This window comes from Theropithecus gelada, chromosome 7b (genome assembly GCF_003255815.1).
Source record: "Theropithecus gelada isolate Dixy chromosome 7b, Tgel_1.0, whole genome shotgun sequence".
In the NCBI taxonomy this organism is placed as follows: domain Eukaryota; kingdom Metazoa; phylum Chordata; class Mammalia; order Primates; family Cercopithecidae; genus Theropithecus; species Theropithecus gelada.
Genome location: NC_037675.1, coordinates 32,708,589 through 32,719,526, shown reverse-complemented (window position 1 = coordinate 32,719,526; position 10,938 = coordinate 32,708,589). Strand labels below are relative to the sequence as shown.

At 38.7% G+C, this 10,938-nt stretch overlaps 1 protein-coding gene across 3 annotated transcripts in view; it reads right to left on the bottom strand.

The window, feature by feature from the left end:
* Positions 1–10,938, bottom strand: part of NUBPL (nucleotide binding protein like) — a 256,040-nt gene that overhangs the window by 156,282 nt on the left and 88,820 nt on the right. For all 3 annotated transcript variants that reach the window (XM_025393019.1, XM_025393020.1, XM_025393021.1), the window contains 2 exons: positions 7,773–7,812; positions 7,594–7,684 (listed from right to left, as the gene is read on the bottom strand). In XM_025393019.1, coding sequence (XP_025248804.1) covers positions 7,594–7,684; positions 7,773–7,812 — 131 coding nt within the window. The remainder of the gene's footprint in view (positions 1–7,593; positions 7,685–7,772; positions 7,813–10,938) is intronic.

The window sequence follows — 10,938 nt, the reverse complement described above, 5'->3', positions numbered from 1 at the left end:
TCCAGCTGCATCCATGTCCCTACAAAGGACACAAACTCATCCTTTTTGATGGCTGCATAGTATTCCATGGTGTATATGTGCCACATTTTCTTAATCCAGTCTGTCACTGATGGACATTTGGGTTGATTCCAAGTCTTTGCTATTGTGAATAGTGCCACAATAAACATACGTGTGCATGTGTCTTTATAGCAGCATGATTTATAATCCTTTGGGTATATACCCAGTAATGGGATGGCTGGGTCATATGATACATCTAGTTCTAGATCCTTGAGGAATCGCCATACTGTTTTCCATAATGGTTGAACTAGTTTACAATCCCACCAACAGTGTAAAAGTGTTCCTATTTCTCCACATCCTCTCCAGCACCTGTTGTTTCCTGACTTTTTAATGATTGCCATTCTAACTGGTGTGAGATGGTATCTCATTGTGGTTTTGATTTGCATTTCTCTGATGGCCAGCAATGATGAGCATTTTTTCATGTGTCTGTTGGCTGTATGTGAACAGACATTTTTCAAAAGAAGACATATGCGTAGCCCACAAGCATATGAATAAAAGTTCAACATCACTGATCATTAGAGAAACGAAAATCAAAACCACAATGAGACACTAACTCACACTAGTCAGAATGGCTATTATTAAAATGTCAAAAAATAACTGATGCTAGCAATGTTGGGGAGAAAAGGGAACACTTATACACTGTTGATGGGAGTGTAAATTAGCTCAACTATTGCGGAAAGCAGTGTGATGATTCCTCAAAGAGCTAAACAGAACTACCATTCAACCCAACAATCCCATTACTGGGTATATACCCAAAGGAATACAAATCATTCTACCACAAAAACACATGCACATGTATGTTCCCTGCAGCACTACTCACAACAGCAAAGGCACGGAATCTACCTAAGACTGAATAAAGAAAAGATGGTACATATACACTACAGAATACAATGCAGCCATTAAAAAAAATGAGATCAGATCTCTTGCAGGAACATGGATCAAGCTGTAGGCCACAGATTAGAAGACTCAACGTTGTCAGGATCTCAATTCATCCAAAGTTGTTCTATATATTGAATACCATCCTAATAAAAGTATCAACATGCTTTTCTGCACAAACTGAATCTAAAATATACAGAAACGTAAAAGAAACTAGAGCAGCCAAAACAATCTTGAAAAAATGCAGATGGAAAATGCACATTTCCTAATTTTAAGCCTTCTATAAAGCTATAATAATCAAGACAATGTGGTTTTAGAGTAAGGATTAAACAAACAGATCAATGGAGCACAAATGAGTATCCAGAACAGATAATACACATACGGTTAATTGATTTTTATCTAATATATAAATCAATTCAGGGAAAGGGAAGTCTTTCAAACAAATGATGCTAACATAACTGTATAAACTATAAAAAATTATAAACATTGACCCTTATTTCATTTCACACATAAAAATTAATTCAAGATGTACAAGACAGAACTATAAAGCTTTGAGATTAAAATACATGAGAGAGAGAGAGCAAAGCAAGATGGTGGAATAGAAAGCTGCAAAAAGTGCCCCCCTCCATGCAGGAACACCAAATTTAACAACTCTCTACACACATACACAAAACTTACCTAAGAACCAAAAATCAGTTGAGCACTCAAAAGTATCTGGTTTCAATTTTGTATTACTGGAAGACACAATGAAAAGGGCAGGAAAGACAGTCTTGAATTGTGATCTCCACCCTTCCCCCATTGCCCAAGAGCTGTGTGGCACAGAGAATCTGTGTGCTTGGGGAGAGGGAATGCAGCAACGTGAGACTTTGCACTGAACTTTGTGCTGCCCCATCAGAGCAAAAAGCAGAACCGGACTGCACCTACCTGACGCGTGCCCATAGAGGAAGCATTTGGACTGGCCCTCAACAGAGGGGAATCGCCCATCCCAGCAGTCGGAACCTGAGTTCCAGCAAGCCTCATCATGAGCTGGAGCGCTCTGGGATTCTAATAAACTTCAAAGGGAGTCTAGGCTACAAGGAATGCAGCTCCTAGGTGAGTCCTTCAGCTGAGCTGTGCTCAGAGCCAGTGGACCAGGGGAGCACACAACCTACTAAGACACCAGCCAGGGGCCAGGTGCGGTGGCTCACGCCTGTAATCCCAACACTTTGGGAGGCCGAGGCAGGTGAATCACGAGGTCAGGAGATCAAGACCATACTGGATAACACGGTGAAACCCCGTCTCTACCAAAAAAAAACATACAAAAAATTAGCCAGGCATGGTGGCAGGCACCTGCAGTCCCAGCTACTTGGGAGACTGAGGCAGGAGAATGGCGTGAACCTGGGTGGCGGAGCTAGCAGTGAGCTGAGATCGCGCCACTGCACTCCAGTCTGGGCAACAGAGCGAGATTCCATCTCAAAAAAAAAAAAAAGACAGACACCACCCAGGGCGGCTAATGGAGTACATGCACCAACACTCCCCCAACCCCAGGCTACACAGGTCGTGGCTTCACAAGAGACCCTTTCTTCACTTCAGGACAGGAGAGGGAAGAACAAAGAGAACTTTGTCTTGCATCTTGGATACCAGCTTAGCCACAGGGCAGGGCACAGCACAGATCTGTGAGGACCCCATTTCCAGGCTCCTGGATGACATTTCTAGACACACCCTGGGCCAGAAAGTAACCTGATACCTTGAAGAGAAGGACCCAGTCATGACAGGACCAACACCTGCTGAATAAAGGGCCGCTGGGCCATGAATAACCAGCAGCAATACCCAGAAACTATGCCATGGGCCTCTGGGTAAGACTCTGAGATGTGCTGGCTTAAGGTAAGATACAGCACATTCCCCACTGTGGTAGCTACAATGACAGACTTCATCTACTTGATAAAAGCAAAGGGAAAAGTAAAGGAGATTTTGCCTGGCACCTTAGGTACCAGCTCAGCCACAGGGGGTGGAGCACCATGAGGGGTTCTAGGTCCCTTGGCTCTTGGATGGCATTTCTGGACCTGCTCTGGGACTGCCCTGAAGAGTGAGTCTCAGGCCCGGCAACCTTCACCATGAGCTGACTGAAGAGCCCTGGGGACTTAAGTGAACATCAGTGGAAACCTAGAAGTATGTCCTGTGGGTCTGTAGTGCTGGTGGCCACAGATTGAGGCTCCTCTGCCTGTGGAAAGTGGAGGGAAGAATGGGAAGAACTGCACCTCATGCTTTGACTGCCAACTCACAGCTGTATAACAGAACACCAAGTAGACTTCTAAGGTTTCTCACTCCAGTCTGTGGCTCCTAGATGGCATCTCTGGACCCATCTGGGGTCTGGAGAACTCGCTGCCCCGAGGAAAAGACACAAGCCTATCTTGCTTTTCTACCTGCTGATCGTACAGCTACAGGGCCTTGGGCAAACATAGTCAGTAGCCAGATAGTGGTAACAGCAGGACAAGACCTAGTGCTGTGCAGGCTTCAGGTCTGACTAGCACAGTCACAGTGGTAGAGGACACAGGGGTGCTCGTGTCACTCTATTCCCAGCTTTAGGTAGCTCAGAACAGACAGAGAGAGATTCTGTTTGGGAGAAAGTAAGGGAAGAGAACAAGAGCCTCTGTATGGTAATCCAGATAATTCACCCACATCTTGTCCAAGACTATCAAGGCAGTACCTCTGCAGGTCTGCAAGAACCAAGCATTACTAGGTTTAGGGTGCCCCCTAAAGCAGATACAGCTTAGATCGCAACACTCAAGTCCTTTCAAATATCTGAAATAAGCCAAGCATAGAAAGATAAACATCACTTGTTCCCACTTATCAGTGGTACCTAAAAATTAAAAGAATTTAACTCATGGAGATAGAGCGTAATCTGAGGGTGTGAAGGGTGGTGGGGGTGGAAGGAATGGGGATGGTTGATGGGTACAAACAAACAGAAAGAATGAATAAAACCTAATATTTGCTAGCACAACACGGTGACTGTAGTTACAGTAAAAAATAATTTGATGGTACATTTTAAAATAGCTAAAAGAGTATAATTGAATTGTTTGAAACGCAAAGGATAAATGCTTGAGGGGATGAATACCCCATTTACCCTGATGCGATTATTACTCAATGCCTGTTGGTATCAAAGTATCTCATGTACCCTATAAATATACTAACCTATAAGATACCCATAAAATTTTTAAATTAAGAATTTTTTAAAACAATAAAAATAATAAAAAATAAATACATTGTTATCATTACAACCTTGGGGTAGGCAGGCAAAGATTACTTAAAGAGGATACAAAAGGCACTAAGCATAAAAAAATAAGAAATTGGAATTCATTAAAATTTCAAACTTCAGCATAAAAAGACAAGTCACAGACAAGGATAAATACTCCCAATATCTATTATCTGACAATGGACTCATAGCCAAAATACGCACAAATTCCTACAACTCAATTACTAAAAAAAAAAAATTCAAAAATGAGTAGAAGACTTGAACAGACATGTCACGAAAGAAAATATGAGATCTAATACACATGTGGAAAAGGGCTCAATATTATTGATCATCAGGGAAATACAAATTAAAATCATAACAAGAGACCATTTTATATTTATTAGAATGGTTAAAAGTAATGAGACTGACAACACCAAATGACAACAAAAATGTGAAGCAACTGGAAAACTTATGAACAACTGTAAAAGTATTATAGAGGTATTATTTACAATAGCCCAAAACTGGAGACCACCCAAATATTCATCAACAGAAAAAAAAACACATTTTATTATATTCATACAATGGAATCCTACTTAGCAATAAAGAAGACCCAACTACTGTTATATGCAACAATAAACATGAATTTCAAAAGCCTTAGGCGAAGCGAAACCATATACAAAAAAGCTACATCCTGGCCAGTTGCGGTGGCTCACGCCTGTAATCTCAGCACTTTGGGAGGCCAAGACGGGCAGATCACCTGAGGTTGGGAGTTCAAGACCAGCCTGGCCAACCTGGAGAAATCCCATCTCTACTAAAAATACAAAATTAGCCAGGCGTGGTGGCGCATGCCTGTAGTCCCAGCTACTCAGGAGGCTGAGGCAGAAGAATCGCTTGAACCTGGGAGCGGGAGGGTGCAGTGAGCTGAGATCGCGCTATTGCACTCCAGCCTGGGCAACAAGAGTGAAACTCTGTCTCCAAAAAAAAAACAAAGCTACATCCTGTATAATCCTATTCATTTGAAATTTAAAAACATGTAAAACTCATTATGGTGACAGAAATCACGATTGTCTATGGGTATGGGATGAATCAGAAGGGGGCCCAAGGAAACTCTCTTGGAGGATGGAAATGCTATTTAGTTTGATTGGGTTACGATTACATAGGTATATATATTTATCAAAAATCACTAAACTATATACTGAAAATCTATGCATCTCATTGTATGCATAATTTTAGCTCAACAAAGTATTGTCAGGGAGAAAAAGAAAAAACAAAACAACTTAACCAGACTTCTAGTTCAAGATGTCAGAATGACCACAGTATTTTTCTTCTCCCCATAAATGGGTACTAGGAGGGAAAATGAGAGGATGTTCTGGATCACTGGTATTGTTCTAGTTATCTTGTCCTGAATGATGATTATATAGGTGTTTCAACTTTGGGATAATTTATCTATTTATACTCATGATTTGTACATTCTTCTATATATATGTTATATCCAATTGTTTAAAATGAGCCAATGAATCAGGTACCCCCTACAATCCACCGCTGTACAAAAGTTCTATCTAGCTACTGAATTTTCGCTAAGGATGTTAAATTTACCAAATAACGGTTTGGTTTCTAAATCAAAACAAAAGTGAAAACACTTCTTAGCTCTGATGATCTGCACTAGTCCCACTGTAGGCCTAAAATACCAGCTTTTCAGCTCCCAATAAAATGCACACATGAAAGTGACTTCACAAGAGACTGTAAGATAGATACACTCTAGGTAACCGCTAAGCATCCCAATAATATATGAACACATTTTCTTATCCCATCGTTACCCTGATATTCTATAGTATGTTTGCTGAAAATGTATCCACCAGGCTTCTCAAAATAAACTGTAACTTTTTTCTGAGACGGATTCTTCCTCTGTCACCCAGGCTGGGGTGCAGTGGTGCCATCTCAGCTCACTGCAAGCTCCGCCTCCCAGGTTCCGGGTTCACACCATTCTCCTGCCTCAGCCTCCCGAGTAGCTGGGACTACAGGCGCTGGCCACCACGTGGGGCTAATCTTTTTGTATTTTTAGTAGAGACGGGGTTTCACCGTGTTAGCCAGGATGGTCTCAATCTTCTGACCTTGTGATTCGCCCATCTCAGCCTTCCAAAGTGCTGGGATTACAGGCGTGAGACACTGCACCTGGCCAATAAACTGTAACTTCTATACAATTTATGTGTCAGAGAGCTTGTTTTTGCCAAACCTTCATTTGGACCTCTGCTAGACTACCAAATTCCCTGAATATTTTTTGAGAATAACAACATGTAAAATCTGATGCTGAAGTGTTGTGGAGGTAGCTAAATTCAAACATCAAATATATATAATGCAGGCAATTAACACAACTATTCTATATTATCTGATGGTATTTAGCATTAGAGAAAACAGGTTGGTTAATCAAGACAAATAAAGGTCAAGGTCACAAAGGAATTGGTGGGGATGGGGTGGTTTGGTGAGTTTAAGTGAAATACTAACTATGGGATCTGAGAGTAAAAGAGGAGAAAATGAAACCAAGAGACTTAAATTACTAGGACCAAAAATCAAACAGCACACTTATCACAATTCAAGCAGCAAAAGTGGTAGAAAGGCAAGATGTTATAGTGAAAAAAGAAGAGTTTCAGAGTTCAAGACATATTCCATCTAAATTGTATACCTGAAAATGAATATAGGAGTATCTACCAGTAGAATTATCAACCTATTGTATGGTTCCTGACCCAAAGTAGAATCTGAATAAATAAAAGGTAACTGTTATAAGTTGATGAAATAAATGCAAATTACTTTTAACTTTTACCTAGAAGACAATTACAAACTCACATCTACTGAGAAAAAAAATAAAACTTATTCCAAGCCAACTATAAATAACATATAGCCCAAATGATATTTTTAGATTATCCAATCAAATGTTCTCTTCTTTTCTTAAGGCTAAATTAAAGTTGATTGGACAGATATTACACATGCAAATATATAACTATATATACTCAAAACAAAATTTCACTTTTTTCTGGAGCAATTTTAAATCACAAGTACCATGGTTTATATAATTTTTTTCTACATCTGACGATTTCTACACTGTCCTTATAACTCAATATTGACTACAATGAGATTAACCACAAATCTAAAGGTGGCAGAATACTTATAAAAATAGATTTGCTCTTCTTACTGCAGACACAGCCAAAGCAAGAAAACAGTATTCAGTAAGACAATAGAATTTTTAGTACTCACAAACAATGGGAAAGATTAAATCATGTTAACAGTGAAGTTTGGTCTTGGCACCACATTAACTCATTAGGTGCCATATTACACATTATACATTCATAGCATCAACTGATTCCTGAATGCAAATTTTAACAATTCTCCAATCAGCAAATGTATTAACCGCAGCTCTGCCAATGATAAAATGATATTTAAGGCAATATTCTTACCTGCCTCAACAGTTTCTCAATGGCCGACATTACCATAAGGCCTCTCCAAACTACTGGTTCATTTTCTTCAACCAGAAAGCCCATAGACATACTGCAACAGTAATACAAAAATACAACTAATTTGTATAAATTAATCAATGTTATTCAGAAAAGAAACATTAAAAAAAATATATGCTCACCAAGCAATACCATAATTCAAGAGAGGCCTCATTAGGTTGCCTGGAAAAAAAAAAACAAAATCCTCTCTTTTAGAAGAATAAAACACAATACGTCAACATTCTGAATTAGGTTTTTTTTTTCATCTTTTTAGAAATATTATTTTTTCAATTAACAGAAATTGCATATGTTTATGGGGTACAATGTAATGTTATGATACATGTCTATATTGTGGTAGAATAATAAAAATAAATAATAAAACCATGCCAATTAGCATTCCACATCACCTCACTTACTTCTTTCTTTGCAGTAAAAACATTTAAAGTCTACTCTTGTAACAATGCTGAAATATACAAAAAATGATTGTCAACAATAGTCACCATGCTGTGCAACAGATCACTGGAACTTATTCCACCGTCTAACTGAAACTTCGCACCACTTGACTAACATCTCCCCTTTGCCCATCCATCCTTCCAGGATCAAAGAATACCAAACTGGAAATACAAATAGGCTGCTCATATTGTGCAATTTAACTTTCAACTAAATATACCTCAATTTGCAACAGTTTAAACATTATACCAAGCATACTACTAATATTCCCAATAGACACAACATTGATAAATAGTTGAGAAATAATTTTATTAAGAAATAATTCAAATAAAATTTTAAATATGTTTCTAAGAAACAGCCTCAATATCAGGCACAATTGCTCACACCTGTAATTCCAGCACTTTGGGAGGCTGAGGTGGGTGGATCACTTGAGGTCAGGAGTTCGAGACCAGCCTAGCCAACATGGTGAAATCCTGTCTTTACTAAAAATACAAAAATTAGCTGGGCATGGTGGTACACGCCTATAGGCCCAGCTATTCAGGAGGCTAACATGAAAGAATCGCTTGGACCTGGGAGGCAGACATTGCAGTGAGCCCACATTGTGCCACTGCACTCCAGCTGGGTGACAGAGCAAGGCTCTGTCTCAAAAAAAAAATAAATATCCTCAATAAAATAACTCAACTACAATTTTACAATTTTTCTAAAAAATAGCCCCAGTAACTAATTTTGCCCACCAATTTTATTCATATACAAAGATACATAAATAGAAAAATTTTATATATATGCTAATCTAATATGTGCATACATATATGTGTATATTTGCATGCACACATACACATCTAATCAGTCCTTCCTACACTGGAGTGTTACTAGTTATTTGTTCCTTTACTTAGCTTAAAAAGTGTAAAAATCCACAAAAGTAGACAAACTCAATTTTGAAATCTGAGATGAAAAATTGCATTAATCTGTAGAGAAAAGCAATCTACTGCTTATGGTGAAATAAAAAAAAATTATATAGGCAACAAATGGTTACAATAAAATATAATTTGTTTTATCAAACTATGCAATCACCTTCACACCCACTCTTGCTTTCATATCCTACTTCTCTACCATAACAAACTGCCACAGAAGCCATCTTAATTAATATGATTTGGACAAGTATTGAGCAAAAAGTTTAGAACAAAGTCATAAAACCTAGTAGTATCCTGTTTTCAGATTTCAAGATACGTTCTTCAGGGGTTTTCTCCTCTGTCAAGAGACTGAGACTGAAAACTGTATAAAGCATATATGCATGGATTATATAAGAAATCCTCGGCCAGGCACGTTGGCTGATGCCTGTAATCCCAGTGCTTTGGGAGGCCGACGAGGGCGGATCACGAGGTCAGGAGATCGGGACCATCCTGGCTAACACGGTGAAACCCCGTCTCTACTAAAAATACAAAAACTTAGCCAGGTGTGGTGGTAGGCACCTGTAGTCCCAGCTACTCAGGAGGCTGAGGCAGGAGAATGGCATGAACCTGGAACCTGGAAGGCAGATATTGCAGTGAGCCAAGATCGTGCCACTGCACTCCAGCCTGGGCAACAGAGCAAGACTCCGACTCAAAAAAATAAAAAAAGAAAGAAATCCTCTGCCATACTTCATTCATTGAATCCCTACTCATAGAAAAAGCCATGGTCCTTCATTAAAGGAATATGCAAAGAGTATATGTTTATAGTTTTCTTCTTTAATTTCTAACTAAACTAACTAGTTCAATCTCCCCATACCTAATTTGAAAGCAATATATTTCTTCTATGTAATTTTCTCAATTCTTTCCAAAGCATCCAATTATAACCTTTCACTATCAGGGTCGGCAATATTTTCTGCCATTTTCTTCAATTACCATATGAATACAGATTAAAGAATCTGAATTATCACATGGTTTTTCACTTTCGAGCTGCTAAAACCGTGAGTTACACTAAGAGATTTTTCCTAATTTGGAACCAAACTTGCTTTCCTGGATTAAACCCAATTTAATTTTAATGTAGTTATTTTATACAATGCTGAATTTGGTCTGCTAATATTTGCTTAACATGATACCAGTATGTCAAAGAGATATCTGCACTCCTATGTTTACTGCAGCACTATTCACAACAGTCAAGATATGAAATCAACCTAACTGTCCAACAATAGATGAATGGATAAAGAAAAGTTGGTATATAGACACAACAGAATACTACGCATCCACTAAAAAGAATGAAATCCAACTAACTAGGGAGGTGAAAAATCTCTACAATGAGAATTACAAAACACTGCTCAAAGAACACAGAGATGAGACAAATAAATGGAGAAGCATCCCATGCTCATGGATAGGAAGAATCAATAACATTAAAATGGCTATACTCCCCAAGGCAATTTACAGATTCAATGCTATTCCTATCAATCTACCAATGACATTCTTCGCAGAACTAGAAAAAACTATTTTAAAATTCACAGGCAACCAAAAAATAGCCCAAATAGCCAAGGCAATCCTAAGCAAGAAAACAAAGCTGGAGGAATCATGCTACCCAACTTCAAACTATACTACAGGGCTACCATAACCAAAACAGCATGCTATTGGTACAAAAGCAGGCACATGGACCAATGGAACAGAATAAAGAGCCCAGAAATAAGGCCACACAACTACAACCATCTGATTTTCAATAAAGCTGACAAAAACAAGCAATGGGGAAAAGATTCTCTATTCCATAAAAGGTGCTGGGATAAGTGGCTAGTCATAAGTAGAAGATTGAAGCTGGAACTCTTTCTTACACCACATATAAAAATCAACTCAAGATGGATTAAAGACTTAAATGTAAAAGCCAAAACTATAAAAATCCTGG